This window comes from Gouania willdenowi, chromosome 22, assembly GCF_900634775.1.
Source record: "Gouania willdenowi chromosome 22, fGouWil2.1, whole genome shotgun sequence".
Classification (NCBI taxonomy): Eukaryota; Metazoa; Chordata; class Actinopteri; order Blenniiformes; family Gobiesocidae; genus Gouania; species Gouania willdenowi.
Window position 1 is genome coordinate 15,538,314 of NC_041065.1, and position 24,226 is coordinate 15,562,539.

At 37.5% G+C, this 24,226-nt stretch overlaps 2 protein-coding genes across 7 annotated transcripts in view; both read left to right on the top strand.

The window, feature by feature from the left end:
- The first annotated feature begins 1,823 nt into the window (after positions 1-1,823).
- On the top strand, positions 1,824-7,502 carry wdr89 (WD repeat domain 89). The gene is made up of 3 exons (XM_028438869.1): positions 1,824-1,896; positions 4,465-4,964; positions 6,648-7,502. The coding sequence occupies exons 2-3, from the start codon at positions 4,476-4,478 to the stop codon at positions 7,269-7,271; spliced, it is 1,113 nt and encodes a 370-aa protein (XP_028294670.1). The 5' UTR covers positions 1,824-1,896; positions 4,465-4,475; the 3' UTR covers positions 7,272-7,502.
- A 602-nt stretch (positions 7,503-8,104) lies between these two features.
- Positions 8,105-24,226, top strand: part of ppp2r5eb (protein phosphatase 2, regulatory subunit B', epsilon isoform b) — a 37,903-nt gene continuing 21,781 nt past the window's right edge. The window contains exons 1-2 of one of the 6 annotated variants that reach the window (XM_028437712.1): positions 8,105-8,605; positions 19,891-20,054. In XM_028437712.1, the coding sequence (XP_028293513.1) occupies positions 8,577-8,605; positions 19,891-20,054 (193 nt within the window). In that variant the 5' untranslated portion in view covers positions 8,105-8,576. Of the gene's footprint in view, positions 8,606-13,607; positions 13,705-19,890; positions 20,055-24,226 lie in introns of those variants that run through there. The other 5 variants (XM_028437713.1, XM_028437715.1, XM_028437714.1 and 2 more) reach the window with 5 other exon arrangements.

The window sequence follows — 24,226 nt, forward strand, 5'->3', positions numbered from 1 at the left end:
TCTTCCTTTTGTTGTTTTTAATCATAATCTAATCATTTAAATTCCATTTTTGTTTTTGATTTTTTTTTAACATTCATTTCAATTCTTGTAATTTTTCTTTGATTTCAGTAAATAATGTATTTTGTTTGTATTTTTAGATTATGATTAATTTGAAGTTTTTCTTAATATTTTTCAATCCCTTCTATTTTTGTTATATTTGTTTAGTTTCTGTTTTGTTTTTCAGCATTTTAAATTTAAAAAAAAAGAATTTTAATTATTATTTTTTTGTTTTATTTTAATTTGTTTCAGTTCATCTATTTTGCCGTTATTTACCTTTTTTCCCATTAGTAATAGAAATATTATTTGCATTGTATATTTCTTGTCATTCAGTAGATTTTTGAAGTTTTTATTTTCATGTTTTATCTTTGACTGCAGATCCAAAAACACTGAAGACGAAAATTGGTCCTAAGGTTCACATTTCAACTTTTGTCCTTGAATTCATCGTTTGAAGCCTTACTAGAGAGACACTCTGATTTCCAAGGTATCATGAATGTGTCGGTGCCTTTATTCTTCTGGGCAGCTCGTGCTGTGTTCAGGTGCTCCCAGTGAGCGCAGGACAAACGGGACTTTCCCTCTTGTTCATTTGTTTGTTTGTTTGTTGTGTTGACGGTACTGTTGTGAACCAAATGCACTGTTCCCAGAATGCACTGCACCCCTCTGAGGATAACACAAGTTCAACTTTCGGTTGCTGTACTCGACTTAAGTTATCAGAGACAACCGAAGTTAACTTAAGTTACCAAACCTAACGAGATAACTTAAGTCCTCATTAGATAACTTAAGTGTTTATTAAGTCTTCATAAGGCAACTTAAGTCTTTATTTGATTTAAGTTATTGGGCAACTGATGTTACTGTAAGTTATCAAACGAAAGTAGCTCATTTAAATCTTAACATAATGAGACTAAATTTATCATACACTGACTTAAATTATCATAGGTTAACTGTGACTTAATCTCAAAAATGTATGAAGACTCACGTAATCTTAAAAAGACTTAAATTATTTTTAGATAATTTACCTTTTGATGACTTCAGTTAACTAAAGTAGCCTTAAATAATCTTAAAGGGACTTAAGTTATCTAGTTAGGTTAGAGTTTCCATTGATAAACTGGCATTTTGAAAATGATCTGGGGATTTTTGCAATTCTGAAATAAAACCACTTTGAACAGTTGGTCTGTGTTTTCGCTTCATCTCACATTTCTGGCATGAATAATTAAAGGCATTTTTCTGTATCGCACTTTTTTAGAAAATATATTTTTCTTCAGATTTTATTCATCCGGTATCTAGATCTTTGATTGTCTTGTTCACATTTTATCCTTGATTTAAATTATTTTTATTGTAATAAATACAATTTCATGAAGTCAACAAATGGAATCACGCTATAAAATGATTAATGCAGGTTTCAGAGCTGGTGTTGCCCTCTGCTGGACATTTCAGGCGTTACAGTCTCAATACGAAACGAACAAAAACTTTTGAACCGAAAAACAGACACAAATTATCACCGTAAAAATCTAACTATACTTTAAAAATGTATAATAAATATCCCCCCCCTCCCCAAAAAAAAAAATAAATAAATAAAAGGAAGAAGAAAAAAAATAACCACACAAAGAGACTCAAACTAACCAATTAAAGAAATGAAAATACAGACAAAAATGAATCAAGGAAATAAATAAAAAAAACGGATTAACATAATATTCTCAAATGTAATTAATCACATTCACAGGTCACTGACTGATTCTATTCGGTATTACTAAACGCAAGCGGAACCTTCCACTGGTGGACGTGTTTCCATACGGACGGTAAACAGCGTCCACACCGTCAGTCCTGCGTGTTGTTGGAAATCTTGGCGCTGCCTGTTAATCTGTGAGTTTTTAACATCATTCACAAACTTTACAGAGTTCTGCTAAACACCCTAAAACTGACTGTAAATGCAGCTCAAACCCTTTATGTTTATAACGGAACTAACTTTACCACCAGAGTCCATTTACAAAACATTTTCTCAGATTGTTTCTTACATCTATAGGTGTTTTCATCCAAGTTTACAAACAAATACAAATTATGTTTAATGCTGCACCAAATTCACTTTGACTACCCTTTAATCACACATCTTTCTTACCGGTTGATGTTATGGTTTGACTAGTGGTCATGTTATCTTGTGACTAATTAAGAGCAGATGTTGTTAAAACTACTAATGAATGCGTAGCTGTCACCTGAAGTGTATTGTTTTATGGCAGTGGCTATTCGTACGTATCAATATACCGACATTCAATCCATACGCAGCGCCCCTATTTGACCAGAGTAGGTCACGTGATAGGTCAGTCATTGGTCAGTTTAGGTCCCGTGACTAAGACTAACCCTAACCATAAAACATGTTGCGATATTGGGTTAATCTAACCCTAAATCTAACCCTACACGCTACGTGCGTGTACTTCGGTAACCGTACCAATAGCACTGGGAGTTGTCCGTACGGCAAACGTCCAAATAGGCACTTTCTTGTTTTATTGTCATCTGTGTAAAAATTATGACAGCATGAAAGCGTCACGGAAACCTCTCGGAAATCTCGCTCTTGTTCAGTTATCGTACGAGAGTTCAATGGCCAAGAGATATAAAGTCCCTCCTATCTCCTTTCCTATCCACCGTTCCTTCACCCTGGGAAGTGTTTAAGTGGTGGCCATGATAAAGAGCGTCCGAGTTCTCTTTAAGCTCAGGAAAAGAGGCTCAATGCTTCCTTTTTTTTTACCTCCTTTAGCCGAGGAAACACTGACGTATCCTTTACCAAAGGAGACAAAGTCACGCTGACCCACAATTCCTTGCAGCGACAACATTTAAAGGGACACTCACACCCGAGCGCTTACGGGAACTCACGATAAGTAACGAAGATCATCTAAGTTACTAATGCAATAATATGCCTTGAACAATTTTCAATCCTCGTAGCCTGGTAACCTCTTTTCCTTTGATTTACATTCAAACCGTGTGATTTCGTAGATTATATCAGCAGTGTTATAAATGTGATTTTAGTCCATTTTTGGAAATGTGTAGTTTTTTCACCACGTCAGACGTCACTAACCTTCGCGGCCGCCAGATTATTACGTCACCTAGTTGAAGTGCGTCTGATTGTCAAAGCAAACGTGATGGCCTTTTCCTAACTCCTCTCCTAACACCTTTCCTTAACCCCGTGACGTCATCCACAAGTTTAAGGAAAAGTGCATAGGAAAGGAGATAGGAGGGACTATTCGGACGCAGCCCGAGTCTGACAGAGATTCATGGTATCAGTCTCTAAGGCAGAAATGGTTGGTTTTACAAAAGTGCTCGGACATGTGCACCGTTCCCGGGTAGAGTCCAAATTCCACCCGCTGGAGACCCTTGTAGTTGGTGTTTTTGTGCTTCCACATTGCTACTCCCATCGGTTGTTAAAAGCGCTCGGATCGGCCGAAAGTGTGAATATACGTAATATTAATAATATAAACACTAAAATCCCTCTCGACCTATGACCCCCCCCCCCAGGTCGCGCATGCGCAGTTTCAGGCTTATTATAATGATAACCAGCTGAAGTGATAATTGTATTATTCTTCTTGTTGATCTTTCTAACCAGGAAAATTCTGAACTTTGATCACATTGAGCTCTTGAGATCATGCTATCTCGCAGGGTTGGGGTCAATTACATTTTTCAATTACAATTACGTCTTTAAGCATCCATGTTCAAGTACAAATCAATTACGCTTACGATAACCATCCTCTTTTTTCCAATCATGAATCAGTTGTAATTGTTATTTTTCCCCTGAAAGTTCATTACAATTAGGTTCTCAATTACGTGAGTTCAATTACAATTTTATTAACTTTTGATCATATAGCGTTGTGATTATCGTATGCATTTTTTAAAGTGTGTGTGATGCATCTTCACATTTATATTTTAGTGTATTTATTATAATATCTTTTGTAAAAGCTCAACTAAGCCCAAGAGTACAAATTTAGCAATAGCTAAAACATCAGTTACATTCACAGTATTGGTACACTTTGTATCGTCCCTATGAATAAATTCAATTATATCCTAACTCTAACTCTTCAATGAAAATTCACTAACTGACAGGTAGTTGGAAAACAATATGAAACATATTTTAATATTTGTTATCTAATGTCTACATACATGTAAGCCATAGACCTGTTTTGGGTCTAATGAAATTGTAATTGACAGGTTTTAGTGAATTTCCATGGTTATTACAATTACAACGCCAATTATCTAAACTCAGTTAAAATTAAATTACGATTACAACAAATATTTTTAAAATTACGATTATAACTGCGCCCCTATTATAATTAATTATCATTTACACAATTGCAATTATAATTGACACCCAACCCTGCTATCTTGTGACACTTTTACCCGTTGTTGTTTTGGTTCTACTCGTAATCATGTTATCTTGTTCTTCTCCAGGCGGAGCATCCATGGATGTGTTAGCGGTGACGCTCAGCGGTCTCTCCATCGCACGCCGCTGTCGTGCAGCGGAGGCCGTTTACCTGCTGGATCTGTCGCTGCAGGTGAGCAGCGCCGCCCTGGTGGCCGCGTCCTGCTCCGACTACAAAGTGCGCCTCCACCACAGGGAGACCCTGAGCATGCTGGGAGAACTCGGCGGTCACAGCTCTCCGCTTTGCGGCGTCGCCTTCGCTCACGCCTCCGCCGACCTGCTGTACTCGGGCTCGGCCGACGGCACGTTACGGGCGTGGGACGTTCGGAGCCGCAGCTCAGTGCAGACGTTCAGCAGCGAGCCCACACACAGCTACTGCAGCTTCGACTTGAACTGCGACGACATGCTGCTCTGCGCCGGGACGGAGCAGGAGGACGGAGAGGACAGCTTCCTGGTCTTCTGGGACACACGGAAACCAAGCGCCACCCTTGGGGTGTACTCCGAGTCGCACAGCGATGACATCACTCAGGTGTGGTTTATATATTTCACTTTTTTGAAAGCTTTACTTTTTTATCTGTGAGTTTTACATCTCTCATGTGAAACTTTTACACAAGATATGACACAAGTAGTGTAATATCTCTACGTTAACTTTCCTACTGTCCTCAGACACCAGGAAAGTTTTAACAATTGATGCGGAAACGTACTTTTTCCGGATCTTTTCTACATAAGAGTAATGTGCCTGTGTTATCACCGTGTCAGGATAGCCGAGTGGTCAAGGCCCCTGACTCAAGAATTCTTCCTTCCGCTGCCTTGGGTTAGAATCCTGCTTTTGTCATATATATTTTTTTCCTTTGAACATATTTAACAACCCAAATTCTACCTTTAAAAATACATATACAAAAAACATTTACATTTTAGGGTATTTCCTGGGTTAGGGCTAAAATAAAAGAGTTAGCGGGGTAGCGAAAAATAAATATGAGCTAGAATAAAACTGACGGTACTTTAAGTCAAGTGGTGCACCTATCAAGTCACCTAAACTGGCCAACGAGGGGCGTTCCGTATGAATAGACAGGGAGCCTATTCATACGTTTCCGTATGAATCGCCACGGCCTAGTTTCAAATGAGCACAATAAAGTGATACACACTTATGTTAGTTTAAATCAGTGTTTGTCAAGTGCGGGTACGCAATGGCACTACGGGGGTACCTAAGAGTAGAAAATTAACAAATGAAAGCATCAACAATATAGGATTTTATAATGTTTATTAGTTAAAGATAATAATCATAATAATGCTGATGGAAAATGCAAGGTCAGTCTATTCAGTGAACACTAAATACTGTTTCATTCCACTTTTTTCATTTTTCTGTAAAATGTGTCTTATCACTCATTCATTCCATCATTTTGCTCTATCGCTGTTTTTTCAAAGTATTCTGAGCAAAATGTTGTAGTCAGACAAAAAAAAGGGGGTACATGGATTCAGTAATATGAGAACGGGGGTACTTCAGCCAAAAAAGTTTGAGAATCACTGGTTTAGTTGTTAGTTTGTGTTTTATATAGAAATACTAAAAACACACACAATATTAGGGTGGGCATGTAAAAGCAAGTTGTGCAATCGTAAAACCTGTGAGCATGTATAGCTTCTATGCACTTGGTTTAACTTTAAAGTGAACCCATTAAGGTAGCGCACACTGGCTTTGAGTTTTAAAGTAAGCCTGGATCCATAATAAGTTTTTAGGTATTATGCGACTGCATAAAAGTTATGTTAGCAAGTAAAGGTAATAAGGAATGAATGGCTGTCTGGGGCTTTTATGTGCTGAAACAAGAAGAGCTTTAAAGTAATAATGAAACAAAACATGTACAGTAGCTGGTGATATGCACCTATTCAGGTTAATTGCAACACGCCAATAACCAAGAAAGAAAGAAGAAGAAAGGTAATAAGCACTGGCATACAACTTAAAAGTTTGGATGTAAAGGTAATACATGATTGCCTAAAACTCTTTGTGCACAAATGTAAAAACATACGTGGAAAATGCAGTTGTATTAAAGTTTTATGTGTTAATGACAGTTTCAGGAGCTCACATCATACCTCAATGTGCTGTTGAAAACAAGTTCACTCATTCACATAAAGAAGAACGTACAGTAATATCATAAAAGTAAGGAACATTTCTGGTATTTTTTTACCAACTGAGTTTTAATATTTGTCTTTAACGCAGGTGCGGTTTCACCCTAGCGATAAGGACCGACTGGCGTCGGGCTCCATGGACGGCCTGGTGAACGTGTTCGACCTGAGCCGTGGCTCCGAGGACGACGCGCTGCTCGCTACATGTAACAACGACTCGTCGGTGAGCCATGTGCGCTGGAGCGGCCATGGCCACGCCCACCTGCTGTGCCTGAGTCACAACCACGGCGTCCACCTCTGGGACCTACGCCGCCTCGACTCCGACCAGCCGCTCGCGCTCTTCAGCGCCACCGATGCTCGCGGCCTTGCAAACGTGGACTACCTAGTGGGTGCGCAGTGGGTGGAGGAGGAGCGCCGTCTGATGGTAGTGGGCGGGTGGGGGGAGGGCCATCTGCGGCTGATGGAATGTGACGGCGATGGACTAAGGCTGATCAGGAGCCTGAGTGGAGGCCACACCTCCACGGTGCGCTGCTTCCTGTGGGACACTGACGACATATTTACCGGGGGCGAGGATGGACAACTGTTGCTATGGAAACAACAAGGAGGGGAGGAGCCTATTATCAACAAACGGGAACCCTCTAAGAGCCAATCAGCTTTGCGACTGAAGACCAGGCTGCATAAAAAGCATGGACTACAGAGAGAGAAGAAGAAATGCTGACCTGTGTGTGTGTGCGTGCATGTATGTGTGTGTGATCTGTTTAAAAAAGTAACTTTTACAGTTTGTTTTACGGTATTAATTAAAGCAATTTGAATGTTTTTCTAAAGGTCTCAAACCTGTGTGTTTGTGTGTTTTAGATACATATTTATTACATTATGATGATAATCTATTAGTTATTATTATTGTTATTGTTATAATGACATGACATTATTTTTATGACACTACAAAGACACTCCCAATTAAGACTAAGATCACAAAACACAAGAGATAACAATTAGATATTTTACATCAAAAAAATCATGTACATATAGGTTAAGACTATTTTTTTATTTTTTTATTTTTGGTTTAAAATATTTTTTTCTTTTCCCCATTTTCTTGTAAATGGTTTTATGTGATTTTTTGAAATTCTGAATTTTTAGTTTCTGTAGTGTTTTGTCATAACACAATTGTAATAAAATGTATGTGCAAAATTAAAAGAAAAACATTGATTTTTTGTGTTTAAACATTGTTTTTTTTTAATATTGTAAACTAAAGCAAAAACGTTCATATTTATTTCTTTGTCTAAGTGTTTGGTGAATGTTTTTCAAGTATTTAGTGTAAAATCGAATTTGGCCTCATTTCTGCGCGACCGTCGTTTTTATACTGTTTCGTTGTTGATTGGCAATTATTCTGTCCAATCAGAAGCAAAAGCATTACCTACGACTGATGATTGACTGCAAAATTCAACCAATCAGGAACGCGAACTCAGCGGGCGTCTCGCAGTTCATAGTTACAAGTTACGAGTGACAGCGCTTCACTACCAATCAGAAGTGTTGCTCGTCTCCTGACAGCCAATCAACGGTCGTGTCTACACAGAGGCTGTCCGTGTTGCCAGTCCAGCCCAGCAGTGTTGACAATAGCGTGAAGAGAAACTGAGCCGATCCAGAGCCGAACCGGGACCCGAAGTGAGCCGCTCTGCCACGGGAATGTACCCGCATCGTCCCGTGAACATCGTTTTATCTGTAGCGTGAGGATTACCCGGCTGGAAGGTGCCGGTACTCGTGGGTTTCAGGCCCAGATTTGTGGCAGAGAAAAGCAGGCCGGAGTTAGCCGGACCCTTAGCTTTCCGATAGCGCCCAAATATAGGACAAAACCTCCACCGCCGTCCCCGAGCCGAACTGCAGAGGATCTAGGTAAAGTAGTGCCATCGGCCCAGTCGGAGGCAGCGGTTCGGCCGCAGCTTGGGACGTACTGTGTGTTTCCCCGGTCTCTGAGCACTAGGCTAACGGTAGCAGATTTAGCACTGCCCGTGTATTTACAACTGGGATGATGGGTGACCGCCCGAACCCGCCCAGGTAATGTCACCTCACCTGTGGTTTTATTCTACCCGTACACACTCTCCTCATGCTTTGTTGTTTGACTTTTTAGCACCAATATTTGGCTGGTGGTGATTGCTAAGCTAAATGCTACATGTTAGATTTCAGCTAACCCGCGGTAGCTGCTGGTTATGAATCTGCTGGTTTCCCTTGTTAACTGGTGACCGACTTCCTGTGGTTCATGCGGACGAAAACAAGAAAAATATACATTATATCCAGACATTTTCATGTATGTTGAGTATTTATCATGCATAAATGAAACATGTTCAGTTTGTAAGTTATTGAGCCTCTCAAAACGTAAGTTAATTATATGTGTCATTTAATAGTGTTTGCAAATGTATATCTAAAGTCAGTCTACAGAGGTCTATACAGCTCTGTGTATATTTATATAAACAAATAAACGAATGAATGAGATATTAAATACAGGTCTAATTATGTAAATCGTTAGATTTTTAAAACCACATTTTAAATCACAATTTGTGTGATACTTGGGAATGTCATTATAGAAATATTTTTTAAAACTATTCAAAATTTTACAACATGGACAATAAATTAAATAAATAAATGATTGTCTTTCGCTAAAGTAATGTAAAATGCAATTTTTTTCACTTCAATGTGTGAGATACCTCTCTATAGTATATATTAAATATACAAGTTCAAAGAATATGTTTTGTTAAGTGATTAAAACTTATTTGGTTTCTCCCACGAGTATTAAGTTAACATAAAATATGTGCTGTTATAGACTGTAAAACACAAGATATTAATCAGTATGAAACCTAATTTCAATTATTTTTTATTCATCCCTAAATATAATCACATTTCAAACCACTTAAAAGCATATTTTTTAAATTCATTTTGTCCCGCTATAATGATTGGCAACCCAGTGGAAGTCAGTCATCATTTAACTGCAGAACCTGTCGATGTGTTGCACCACATTACTTTGCCCTAATGTGAGAAAACTACCCTTCAAAATTCCTGACTTCAGGTTAGTTTAAACACTGTGATTCAAATATTCCATTTAATGACACGCGGAGCTTTGTGTTATAATTCCACTATTACCACTAATTGTGTCATTATAATATTTAGCTGTGTTTGTGGTTTCAGGGCAGGAACCTGAATGTTCAGAACTGTTGACACACAAACAATCTCAGAAAAGAAAAGTTCACACAAAGCCAAAGTTCATGTTCGTCTCATGAACTTTGCTGACCTTTGACGCTCACAGCTCCAGTGTAACACAGCGTTGTTATTTGGCTGATTCCACTTTACCACCACTAAGGGTGTGCGTTAGTATGTAATATAATGATTTTATTTATGTACAACCTACCTACACATGTTTATAACTAATCTTCAGCATTTCTGGGTGCGGTTTAGCAGCCCTGTGGTCGTGAAAGCTCACAATGAATTACTGAATCTTTGCTTATAAAATGGCAAAATATATTTTACTGTAACGAAATCAGTAGAGTTTTATAGCTTTTGTCATCACATACATCATAAAGTCCGTCCTTGTTATCATATTTAATGTCATACATGATAGGTGGGACAATTTACAGGCCTCCAGTTTACAAACAGACGTTCTTTATTCAGTAAATCTCTTTTTTAACCAGTGAAACATTTTTCTCTTTTTGTGTGAAACTAAAAAGTCTCGTGCTTGCTCGGACCATCACAATGTTGACCTTAGGAGTGTGACGATATCTCGATATGGCGATATATCGCAATATTTTTTCCGCACAATCGATTATCGCTATGCTCCCGCTAAGTATCGATTTTAAAAAAATATATACATTTTTACTTTTTTTTTTCCAAAACCTTTTCTGCTTTTTCACTAAAATGTGCAGGTACGTCTTCACAGAAATTTTGTCACTGTTTGTTGAAGGAACCAATATATTGTTTACTGGAATATTACACTATAATGGTGTCACTAGTAAGAAAGACCCTATTTGTTGTTTACAGAAAGCGCTATTGGAGATACTTATTCATTTATATTGGTATGTTGACACTTATTTTCAGAAATGTTGAACTAAAATAGTGTCACTGTTCATAGGACGCTTTTTCAATTTATTGTCTTTCAGAGATATAAAATAAAAATTGTATTTTTTCACTTAAATTTTTTTTTTTCTTGTTAAGTCATAGATTATCGTAGATTGATTTCTGACCAATATATCGATAATCGCTAGTATCGTCATATCGCGAGATAATCGTTATCGTGAGCTGCGTATCGTATCGTGAGGTACCCAGAGGTTCCCACCCCTAGTTGACCACTTCTGTCTATTTTTCACTAACTTTGAGGACATGTTTACCTGCTGCATAATATATCATTACTGACATTGCTGTATTGTTTGTACTATTTGTCGAATGAAGAATTCCCTGTTAATATTTGTGTTGGGTATATTTTTTAATCAGGTTGCTGAAGTTCAAGCACTTTGAGGTAGTCTTTTTTTTTTTTTTTTTTTTTGCATGGATGGGTGTTAAACAGATTTTCAAATGATTTAGAGAAGAAACATTGCAGTAAATTAACTTAACTTCTAAGGAGTGAAAATAGTAGAAAGACATTCACATCCACACCAAAATCCATTCAAAAATCTTGTACTTTAAGCGAGGACAGGACTGAGCTACCTGTGAGTTCTGTGAGATGAGGGCAAGGATCACAGCAGTCTTCGCTGCTTTAAAAAAAAAAAAAAAAAAAAATCCTGGTTTTCATCTGCAAAAGTCCCCAATGACACTGGAAAAAGTCGCGACTTCCCTCGTTAGTCACTTTGTGTGATAAAGTATCACTAGAGGATAGGGTTGGGTAGCTTTTATATTTGAATCGATACTGTACTGGTACTTGGTACTCCACTGTATCAATTTTTAGTGTTTTTGTGTGGTAATAAATGCTAAATAATAAAATCTCAAAATTTCTCAGTTTAACAACATCATAACAACATCCAACTGTTTGTTTTGTAACATTGCATTTGTTTCATTATTTCCTCAACATGAAAACCCTTCACTATAATTATGTAGTGTTTTTTTTTCTTGGAATTAAAACACAACTCTATGTGATACTCATCTGTACTTTGACGGGAAAAGTGTCTCCTTGGCTTTTGTAAAGGCCACTTAGGGCTGTGCAATTAATCAAAATACGATTCCAATTTCAATTATTACACCCAACAGTTGCAAAAATAACAATCGAGAAAAAAATTATTATTAAAAATAATAGTATATTACTTTTTTTTTTTTTTACGTACACTTTATTTGCTGACTAAAACAAAGTTTGAAGATTTCGGACATCTATAAGTAATAAAGCTTGGCACACACCGATTAATAATACCAACAAAGTTGTTTAATTCGGTGGTACAAGTTTTATTCATGTTTAAATAAAGAATATATTTTACATTGTTTTGTACAAAAAAATATTAACTTATTGGTTGACTAATAAATAATCGTGATTTCAATTATGACTAAAACAATTGTGATTATTTTTTCTATAATCGATCAGCCCTAGCGTCACTGTTGCAGCTCTCACTTGAACTTTATGGTGGTTTGATGGACTTGTAAATGAAAACAAGCTTTTGTATTAATTTTACAAAATGAAAGTAGTTAAAATGCCAAGCTAACGTCATGTTAAACACAAGGCTTTTGTTACCAGGAGCAGGGCCTCACTTCCATCGTGTATTTGTTGCTATACAGTAAGCGTGAGAACAATTTACACGTGCTATGTTGATTCTACTCATTACCTGTTGATTTTTGAAAATGTTACACATGCTGCACATTTATTTTTTAATTCTTTTGTAGTGTATTTGACTTTTAGAAGCTTTTATCCCATAAGCTGTTGCTTAATAGTTTTTTTTACAATTAAAAAAACCACAAAGCTGCTGCATTTGGACATTTTTTTTTTTTTTTTGCGCTACAAGGACACCTAAAACCAGGACACTTTATTGGTAGTTTAAGATGTTTTCTTAGATTATTTTATCATCCACCTCAAACTTTGTGATTTTCTAAAATACTACCGTGTGCTTTTTTTTTTTTTTTTTGCAAAGAGCTCCAAACACGCCTGCGTAGTAAGCTGTTGCAAAAGTTTTGCTTGTTTTAAAAACGTAAAAAATGAAGGGACTGATATCATTTAGTATTTGGGACAGCAATGTTCTAAGCTTTTCATTCATTCAAGTTTGTATTGTTTCATGGGTATGCTTCAATACAATACGATTGTAATATTCAAAAATTGTATATATATTTATGTATATACTGGTACAAAAAAAACTCAGTATGATGTACAGTGCCTAGTGTTCCTTTGTTGTTTAATCATGTTTGAATGAGTGGCTGTGAAGTGTTATCTAATTTAGTTTATTAGTTGTGTTGTAATACCTTTATGTGTGAGCAGAATGACATTGATAAAGCTGGATTTGATTGTTGACAAACTGGTGTTGGTGTGTCGGGAAAACCTGTTTTGGGCTTTTATATTTATTCATTCAAAGGTTTCGTTCCTTAATGTTCGGCTGTCATCCTGATGTTATGTTGAAATTCAGCATTTCAGAGATTCTTTTTGGTGATGCTTGATGGTTTCTTCTTTTACTTAGATGTTCCAGCTGCATTATTGTGCATTTCCTTCCTGTGACCTTTTTTCCAAACGTTTCCCTGCTGGCCTTCATCCTCCCTTCCTCCTGCTCGTCGCTGCATATTTGCCGACTTCCCGTCAGACCTCCCTCCTCCCTCCTTGTCCTTTTTAATAGCGAGCCCGTTTGGATGTCATCCACTGTCTTATGTAAGAGGCTCACGGAGGTGGGAGCGTCTACGGTGCCGTTGTCCCGACCATCCAGTGCAGTCCCTGCTCTTGTGTGTGTGTGTGTGTGTGTGTGTGTGTGTGTGTGTGTGTGTGTGTGTGTGTGTGTGTGTGTGTGTGTGTGTGTGTGTGTGTGTGTGTGTGTGTGTGTGTGTGTGTGTGTGTGTGTGTGTGTGTGTGTGTGTGTGTGTGTGTGTGTGTTGTGTGTGTGTGTGTGTGTGTGTGTTGTGTGTGTGTGTGTGTGGTGGTGGTTTTACGGTTGAGCCGTCGGAGGCTTTGCACTGATGGTCGTACGTGGGGACTCCAGTGCCTCTGCGCACAGGTAGGAGCCTTCATTAGTCTGCCTCCTATGGGTGCGGTTAGAGCGAGTCGAGCAATCCTGAACACTTAGTGATGCTGAGGCAGGAATGCAGACTAGTGTGAGTGATGTTGATGGTTTGGTGTTTGCACAGAATGAGATGAGTGAGAGTCATTCTCAGTCTGCCTGTTTAGAACTTGTTTTGTTTGCCTCCAGTATTTACACTTGTTGCTAAATCCTTCTTTATTTAATAAATCTTTTAATTACTCACTCAGTTTCTGACTTACTTTGCTTTTAGACCAGATTTAAGTCTGGGCAATGCATTAAGTGTGTTTTGGTCTAAATTTGTGACAACAGAAATTGGTTTTAGCGTCAACAAATATGTTCCAAATGTTTTGATGTTTAATTTGGGTTTTTTGCTGGTAGTTATTTTTATGCCTAATGATGTTTGTGCATAGTGGTTAGGGCTGGGATAAACGATTAATCTAGCAATTATTTTTTTGATGCATCGATTATTCTAACGATTCATTTTCCAGTTCGATTCGACTCGATTATCGATTATCTCCCCATTAAAGCTAGGGTAGGCGATTTCCTCCAGATACACTTTTTAAGGTTTTGGTTGAAATTGTCTTCATGTCCTGACAGAAATTAAGATCTTATGTGCTCTGAAAAATAAAAATGAAGAAAATCCATCAACTGTAGCAGCTGTAAATCTGTAATAACTTTACATAACGAACCGTTTTTTTTTGTGAGCATTCACAAGCTCACACTGAAAGTGCGTCACCGCTGACAGAGATAAAACATGAGTTTTTGGTCATGTTTTTTAACATATATAATGGTAAAGTTTATTGTTTACTTACTGCTGGGGGTAAAGGCGGAGCCAGAGGCGAGGTTACATTCAAAATCATGCTAGCTTTTGAGAATCGCCTACCCTACCTTTAATTGACTAAAAGTAATTTATACATGTTGATTTACATATCTAAAATGGAAAAAAAAACTTCACTGCCTTGCACTTTTGAAACTCGGAGGAGCCACTAGCATCAGTTATTCTCCAGGGCCGCCATCTTTGTTTTTGCGACGACGTATTTCTTGCGTCTACGTCATCCCGGCCCGATTAGTGGTTGCATAAAAATGGGGTGCACTGACATATAACACATGTATCGAGCATCACTATTAAATGCATAAGTAGCTGTTAATTTCAAATATTAATTCATATAAAACAATAATTTTAGAGTGAAAATTATCCAGTGGATCTGCTAAAAAAAAAAAAAAAAACACCAAAAACTTTTTCCATTCAAATTAGGGCTGGGTGATTTTGCCTAAATAAAAAAAAAATCTTGATTTTTGAGTTTCGATTCGATTGTCAAATTTTTTTTAATGCACTTAAAAATGAGTGCAGACATCAGATATATTGTCAAAAGTGCAACTTTAATGCTGTGATTGTCCTCAAGAGTTAAAATGCATAGAATAATCCCAAAATAAAAAGCAAATAAGACTATCATTCAACAATTTCAAGCTTTAACCCATGTTTAAGCAAAAGTGCAACAGCAACTTCACAGTAGCTTCAATTTTCTGATAAAAAAAAATAATCAGATAATTATACATTTTATAACATATAACATTACAATTAAAAAAAAATGACAAACTCTTCCCTTAGAATCTCAGCGTAGTGTGAGTAAAACATTAAACATGACTGTGGCGTAAACAAAGAGGGGGTGGGCTCACATCGTGCTACGGTAACCCACAAGGACGGAACGCAAAAAAGTCTGAAAAAGACAGCAACCAACTGAAATGTTGAAAAAAATGTGATCCTCTGATTCAAGGGCCTTGCTGTCAACAAAAAGAGACTAAGTTAAATAAGTAAAAAGTCAAATAAACAATGGATTGACAGGAACTGTTCACAGTTTCTGTCCTTTTGTTTTTCTTTTGTCCTTTTGTGTATTTTTGTTTGTGTGTGCTTTTTAATAGTTTATTTTTTTTGTGAATTAAAAAATAATAATTTTATCTAATTTTGTGATTATTTTTTTTTGTGAGTTTTGGATGGTTTTGAAGCTGCATGTGGTCTTGTTGCTCAGAGGCAGCGATGCAGCGTCTAAAGATCAAGCACAGAAAGGTTTGGATCACTTAAAGGAGATCAGGGGTTGAGGGTTTAACGTGTTTAGGCCGATATAACCTGAGGGTGTCCAAGGAGGGAAGGATGGCGTCAGAGCTGATCATGTAAGCTGCAGATAAACTGAGTGACGGTGGTCTTGAGATCGAGATCTGCTTTGCTGTAAGCTTTCACAGTAACGTTGAACTTATTCACTCACATTTCATTTAGACATTTGAGTAACAACCTACAAACAGTGGCGTAAACGTCTGAATAGGAATGCAACGAAATTAAAACCAAAAATGTAGAAACCAAGGCCGAAAACCTAAACACCAAAAGAATTAATGACGCAAATTATTATTACCAATGCATTTATGGGTACAAATGTGTACAAACTTCACTAAAATTAAAACATAAAACTTGTGCTTCAAAGAATAAATCAAATATTTATTTAGCACTGACATTCCAACAATGCACAATATAAAAATAAAAATGTTTAACCTGATCCCACTCATGCATTAGATAGCATAAAATAGCTAAAATAATTTTTTTTGGCCGATTGCCGATCTTGAAAAAAGTCCATATATCGGTCGACCTCTAGTGTCGCCGTCACACAGAAACATAAAATACAACTGCTCCAACAATTCTACTCAGAATACACTTAAGTGCTCAGATGTATTGAATTTGAAATACAGCCGCTCCGCGAGTCTGCGGACAAGTTGGACCATTTCCAGACCTCGCTGTTTCTTGTCTTTAGAACATCCTGTTTCAGTCTGCATTTTTCGGTGAGAAAAGTGCATCGGCCGAAAACAGAAAATGCACTTTTGGGACATTTTTGACCGAACGTTTTTGGTGGCATGAATTTTGTTGCATCACGGCATCTTAACACGTTTAACGGACAGAAGGCAGCTGTGGAGTCACACAGTGCTATAAAACAACAGCAAATAAAGGTCAGTGACTCACTGATTACTGTTTTGCTTTGCCTTTGCTTATTAAATGTTTTTCCTGAAAAGCATTTCAACACTCTACAATTTGCAATACACTACGTAAAAAAGCAAGCAGCTCTTTGCTTTGAAAGTGTCAATGCAAACCCAAACAAATGAAGGTATTACAATTATCAGCCTTTTTCTACCCGTTCAGGTAAGTCCCGAATTACCCTAGTCAAACTTAATGTTAAAGCAGCAGAAGACCTACATATTTAAAACCAGGTAAAAAAAAGCTCTTAAAAACTAAAAAATTTTTTACATTTATTTATTTTTTTTCTTCCAATCTGTGCCTGATTTTTGTGAGATTGGGAAGAATTCATTACATTTGTTCTGATTTGTGGTGTCCAACTTTGTCTTTGTTATTTTTGAGGTCTGTGGGACTTTCTGACAGAATTTCTAACCTGTCATCAAAGATGCTTGTAATAAACCTGAGTCACTGTTTGATTCCAAGTTTTCATTTTCGATGCCGAGTATTAAAGTCATGGTTCTGGCTCCATACATGTGGCCCATGTGTTATTAGGTGTATAAACAACATAGCCTGAAATTATTTTCTCAAAGTGTCTCTTGTTTTTTTTTTTTTAAATCTTGGTTGCTGTCTTTACACTTGTGTGTTTCTCTGGTAAAGTATTTATCATTTCTAATCATCCACAATTTTTTTTTTAGGCCTTAAAAAGTATTACATTGTCTTAAATTTAGATCAGATGGGTCTTAAATGTGCTTTACTGACTGAGACTGTACAGTGTTATTTTTGAAATATCAAAGAAAACACCAGTTTCATTGTTGTGTATTTTGAAATGGGCACCTTTTGAGAGAGCCAGCCTAAGCTTTTATTTAGGCAATTTTATTTATGAACAGAAGCTTTATTTTTTGTATGCCTTAACTTATTCTTGTAGTCACTGAGAATTGAGACTTACTAAAAAAAAAAGTTTCTATTTTGAAAAAAATCACACAAAACACCAATTTGTGTTATTTGTGTCGAATTTATTTTTGTAAATTCTGGGTGAAAAAGGCCTCAGTGATCCTCGGCTTTTATTTAGGCAATTTTATCTATGAATAGAAGTTTTGTTCTGTGTACCTTGAGCTTATTCTTGTAGTCACTGAGAGTTGAGACTTTTTTATTTGTTTAGCATGAATAAGTGTTGCCTTTTGTCTTAAGTTTGCCTTTGTTATATCATTGGAATCAGTTTACTTAAAAATATCTTATATAAACTGTATTGTTTTGATGGCATAATTTGCCTTAACTCTATGCATTGTATCAATTTTTGAATCGACAATTGGTTAAAAACGAGAATCGATTTTGAATCGAATCGGAATCTAATTGTGAGACACCCAAAGATTCACAACCCTAGTGTTAATTCATTTGTGTAGTTGATACTAAAAAGTAGCTGCATACTGTAAGTCAATGTGGGTCTTGAAGTTTTCCCCACAGATGGACACTGTATGTGTTTAATGCCATCAGTGCAGAGTAGACCTTGTCCTCTGGCTGCAGCGTGCTGTGCGCACATGCGTGTGTTTATAACAAAGCTGTGTGTGTGTGTCCTTTAGTCTCTCTGGTGGTCCGTGTGTGTGTGTTGTCTTTGTGCGCACAGATACTTGTGTGACTTTGTCGGAGCGATAGAGATGCAGCCTGCAGCGTCTCATTCGCGCCAAGTTACGTAATATATAACGAGCTCTGTGACTCCTGTCTCCTCCTGCCATCCTTTTTGTTCTGGGTCTTGATTAGTGTTTGATTTTTACAAAGCCGTCCCCCATTGTTAGATTTCTGCTGCAAATTAAGCCGTGGAATGTGCAGATATAATTAAATTACTGCTTCTCTGGCAATGATTACAGCTCGTTTCCCTGCTGTGAAACAATATTTGAGTCAAGGTGACTTTCACACCAGTGTTAGACATAATCCTCCAAGACACCAATGCTGTAACCATGACTCTGCACAATTAGGCCTGATCCTGTCAAAGTTAGTAGACAATCCATCCTTTTGTGTATTTTTGTTTATAGTCTGAGTCTGAGAGAATACAAGGAGGGATGGTAGATTTTTTTTAAGTAGTTTTTTGTTTTTATTTTGCATATTTCTAAGGCATTTATGTGAATTTGCCTTCATTGTGTTGTATTTTAGATTAAAAAAAAAAGAAATTAGCCATCATGGATGAAAATAATCTTGTAATCTTCTGTAGTTTTTATTTGATTGCCTTTAAATTGACTTATCAGCATCGAACACGCTGCAGGGTGAACATTTCCTGCACTTCCTCCCATTGAGGCTGGAGTAGCTCCATTGTTATGGCTAATTTTTATGTTTATGTGAGTCCAAACGTGTTCTCTGTGCTGGGAAATCACAGTGATTTTCTTCAGCTGTGCTGGTTTGTTGTGCACAGGAGGAGGAGGATGCACTGATGTCATGGGTGGTGGTGTAGGTTTATGGCGTAGAGGTCAGTCAAACATTTTCATTACATCAGAGGTGTCACACACGCTTTGTTTATCGATCAACTGTGTTTTGGTGAAAAGTCGATCAGTCAAACTTTGTCCTTTGTTCCTGCAACTCTCCTCGTCAACTTTTTAAAAAATAAATGTTTTCTCTTATTGACCCTGGAGGCCTCTCTGAAAATGTAAAGAAATGCAAACTTATCAATTAATAAGTAAGTTAGTTTTTGCTTATCAATTTCTGTCTTGCTAGCCCAACATGTGATTGCTTTAAAGTGGAAAGATATTGAGGGACCTAATTGCAGTCAGTGGATTAAAGAAATGCCATCTAGCATTAGACAAACTGACTTGTATAATCAGAGGCAAATCTGTGGAATTTCTTGTACTTTATGGATGACCTAAACGTGTTATTGCCTGCGACTAGTCAAGGACTGGTGCCACCACCATCATTCAAATAGAATCCATGTGATATGCTGTTTTACCTCTAGTTGAGTTTTTTCTTTCTTATAATATTTTTGTTCTTCATGTATTTTGCATGTATTTATTTTCTATATATTTCTACTTATCTATAATCACCGATAATCTTATATTGCTGAGGGAGGGAGGGTTTTTGTGAGTTCTTGTTTTGTTCATCCTATTAATGAAAAAGTCAATAAACAAATAGTGTTTTTTCTGAGTGAACAAACAGATCACTGTTTCCTGACCTCCACCTTCTTCCAGCAGGGCTATGTCCTCGGCAGCCACCACGTCTCCATCCGTGGACAAAGTGGACGGATTCTCCCGGAAGTCCGTCAGGAAGGCCAAGCAGAAACGCTCGCAGAGCTCGTCCCAGTTTCGCTCTCAGGACAAGCCCATCGAGCTCACGCCGCTGCCGCTGCTCAAAGGTAAGGAGGGAAGCATCAGAAACCCGGGCTCCAGGTCTCCTGTCGCTCAAATTGTTCCCTGGATTCTTTGTGGCATTTTTCTTGGGCCTGTCCTGATGCAATCAGGGCTGATATTTGCGAATTTTATAGTGCCGTGCCGTTGGGAAAATGACCGAGACAGCCGAAGGAAGCAGAAACAGTGCAGGGGTAGCAGCTTTACACATATGACCAAACACACAACTCCTACTTTTTTGTCTGTTGTTGCACACGACTATGAAACAAGTTGAAACCGTCAGAGAAAGTCACAAAAACAATATAATCAACACAAACAAAGAAACAACAAATGCACCTAAAAAAAACCCCCCATAAAAGACAAAGTATAAAAAAAATTACACAAAGATGCACATCAATGTTACACTTTGTGATAATGAGGTGAAACTGGTGATCGGGGGTGTTTTAAATCTGGTGGTGCCTCATTGTAACTGGTGACTCAGAGCATTTGCTGGTTAGCGATGTATATTGATAAGGATTTATTGATTTCGATACTTTATTGATTTCTGCTTTTATCGATTCCTGCTTTTATCGATTCCCAAATAGGCTGAAAAACAAGTTGTGCATAAGTACAGAAAATAATACAACCTGCTTTAATAAAATAAATATCAGGTTTATTAATATAAATCCTAATTATTCACCACTAAGAATAAACAATACCTAAATGAGTCCACAAGTCAAGTAGATATTGGCTTAGGATAATAAATTACCTAATCTTTATCATTATCACACATCGTTAGCCAGTATATAAATCCCTTAACTGCCGAAACCAGCAGGCTGCTTTTATTGTGAAATATACAGGTATGCTACTACATTCTGTTACCGAATAAGCTTAACTGAATAGCAGCCTGAGTGACAACACTGAATTCACACTAACCGTTACAAATTACTGCTCAAACATGAACCATCTTAACACTACGTTATAAGTGCATAAAGAAACATGCTTTTAACTAGACATGACGTATGTACTGAGTCAGGTGCGCTATCATGACCACTTTCATTTACATTAACTAACCAAGCTACATCAACATGAGGTAACACCAACAATATGACAAACTATATAAGAGCTGGGTAATCACGTTTTCATTTACGCACACATAACTTCTAGTTAAGTTATCATTTCACCGCCAAAGCCCACTAGTCAGCTCATCAACAGCTTTCTGCGTAACACCCATTTGGAAATCATACTGATCTGATCTCACGTGAGTAAACTCACCTCTGGTGTTAACGGTGAATAACATTTTCCTCATACATCGGACATAGATAAAGGAGACCTCCATAAACAACCGAACTTATTTATCTTTAACTTTGGGGTCTTTTCTACAGCATCGCATGTGGCAGCTTGGCTCATCTCTGCAGCCGCTTGTGTGTGTGCGTGTGTGACGTCATCGTAAATTTGCGAGTGGGGTGCGTTTGTTTACATTGGCGGTGCAGCCCGGGAACAACTGATTGCAGAATCGTAAAGGGTTTTTGACTAAGAACCGGTTCCCAAACGAAACCGGTTATTGATGCGCATCCCTATAGCTGGTTGTCTGCACATAGTAGACGTTTTCTTTTAGGTTTGATTGTTCAATTTGGACATATTCTTTTGTTTGGGTCACAGATGATGCTTAAGTAAGGTCGGTGTCTCACCTCTGAAAGGTCTTTAACAGACTAAACCCTGTTCAGCAGGGTTTATACTGTGCCGTGAGCCTTGCAGACATCACGGCCTGCCTGCATGGAGCAGGTCGGGGTGTTTCAGGTATTGGTGGTATGCAGCTGGGTGTAACTCTGCACAATGAGGCTCTGCTTTGTGCTTGGCCTGAGCAAATACAGCTGTGGTTGGACGGTGATGACAGGAATGCAGCTCGACAGGAACCTAACCTCCAGCTCTGTCTTACCCTGTTTTAATACTGTTCATGGGCTGAAATAATCCAAGAAGAAAGGAATAACTGTTTTCTTCAAGCACTGTGTTGAACTGTGAACTCCACAGACTTTCGTGTTTGTGGCTTCCTCAAAGTGTCATCACTGCTAACACGACGGCTGAAATGCTTTCTTAGGGTTTTATTTTTTCTGAAATTCTGTGTTTTCCAGATTAATTTTATTTAATTTTTTTAGAAATATTAATTTTTAACTTCTGTGAGGAAACAAAATAAGCGGGTACTTGTCGGCTCTATATTTAAGTCAGTGATGATTTTCGTCGTTTTTTTGGCAGTTTAGGCGGTGTTTGGGGATAGACGATATGGTTTTTTTTTTTTTGTTTTTGTTTTTTTAGGGCCAATACCGATTTTTTATTTTTTATTTTTTTCATTTTTTTTCCATCAAGCCGATGATCGATACGGGCTGCCGATTTTCTTGAGACGATATTTGGAACCGATACTACTTTTGCTCCCTCAAAAATCTTTATTTTTGATGCTGCTTTTCTTTTTGTGCCATATCTGCCACCTTTTATTCTATGATTATCGTATCAGTGGTTACCATATAGCTTACATTTTTTTTATAGCTTTAATCTAAGTATATTTTGGTGCTAAGCAACAATAAGTTTGCTAATGGTTTTGAATATTAGCTAAATAATCTTGATGGGGAGCCAGTGGAGCTGCTGCACTAGTGATGAATGGAGGGGGTTTTGGTGATATGGGCAGCTGAATTCTGGACCAGTTAGAGCTCACCCAGACTCTTAACCTGATGGAAAGGGGAAACATAATAACATATGAAACATATTGAAAGCAAAACTGTTATATTTGTATTGGGTTGGTATTTTACCAATCACTGTTGAAAGAAATTTCAAGAAGTAGTAGAAACACACTCAATATTGTAGCTTCTGCTGCTGATGGAAATGCTGGAAGAGATTAGAGGCGCTCCAGACTTTAGGATGAACTGCTTTTCAGCGTTTTCTGCCTGCACAGTGACTTTTTTTCCCGACACACATTCACACACTTACCATCCATTTCCATTGCAGACCACAAATAACAACAAAATTGTGTTTTGGGGAGGATAACAAATATAAACACTGGAAGTAATGGCGAAAAACACATAAAATGATGGCCAAAAATACACAATGTAATGGCCAAAAATACACAAATGACAGACACAGATTGCACTTTTCTGCTGCTCATTGGACAACCACTTGCCATTTGTGTGCATTGTTGTCTGAGAGCGAGGGTAGGGCAGTTTGCTCAGAGGGAGCGAGGCGGGGCAGAAAGGTGAAAGAAAGAAAAACTGGGAAAGTAGTAGCTTTAACAACTAGGATTTCAAAATAAAACTATCCATAAAAACTGGACTGTCTGATTTCTATTTAAGAGAAACAGGCATATCTCTAATATAGTGAATATCTCTATATATTAAAAACAGTTGGATACTTTGTTGGATAGTTGCACGTTTGAGCTTTTGGATAAAAGAAAGAACATCTCTTCCTTCTTTTATGTCCTAATGTGTTCCTCATTAGTAATGGTGAGTTCTTGTTTCTTTAAAAGTTATGGTATTCTCAGCTCTGAGTTATCAGAGAAAAGCTACAGATTTGGATGGAAGAGTGTACGATGGTCAGAGGTGCAGATAAGTGAGCTCCTGAAGGTGACCTTGGAGTTAATCAGGTGATGTAATCGTGATAAGAGTGAGCGCTGCACGTGCACACGAGTCTCCTGGTTTTAAAGGTTTGAATGAGTTCAACTTTATTTCATCACTGATACCTTGCAGCATGCTTGGTCATTTCATTCATATTATATATATATAATATGTCATATAATATATATATATACTAAATCATCAGAACTCGATCAGCCTCTGGATATATTTATTTTTTAAAAGGTCCGCATGTATGGATGACCAGATTTAGCAGAAAGCTCAATTAATTAAAGAAATTTAACAGACAATGAACACAATGAAACCTCTAGCAACACTGTGCTGTAATGGTTCAATCCCAGTTTGTGCATGGATTTTCTCCAGATTCTTCCCACCGTCCAAAAACATGTACTGCATGTTAGGTTGAATCCAAATACTAAGGTGTAAATGTAAGTGTGTGTGTGTGTCCTGTGATGGACTGGTGCCCTGAACAGGAATGAGCAGGTCAGAAAATGAATGGTTGAATGACGAGTTTAGTTGGATATATAACCCATGTATCATAACATCACTGCTCATGCTAGAAGAAGCTGTAAAATTTTATTTTT

Bases quoted from the DNA above. Each gene is read 5' to 3' on its own strand.
- wdr89 (XM_028438869.1), top strand. From the start codon at position 4,476: ATGGATGTGTTAGCGGTGACGCTCAGCGGTCTCTCCATCGCACGCCGC. The intron at 4,965-6,647 runs GTGTGGTTTATA...TCTTTAACGCAG, and splicing joins ACAGCGATGACATCACTCAG to GTGCGGTTTCACCCTAGCGA.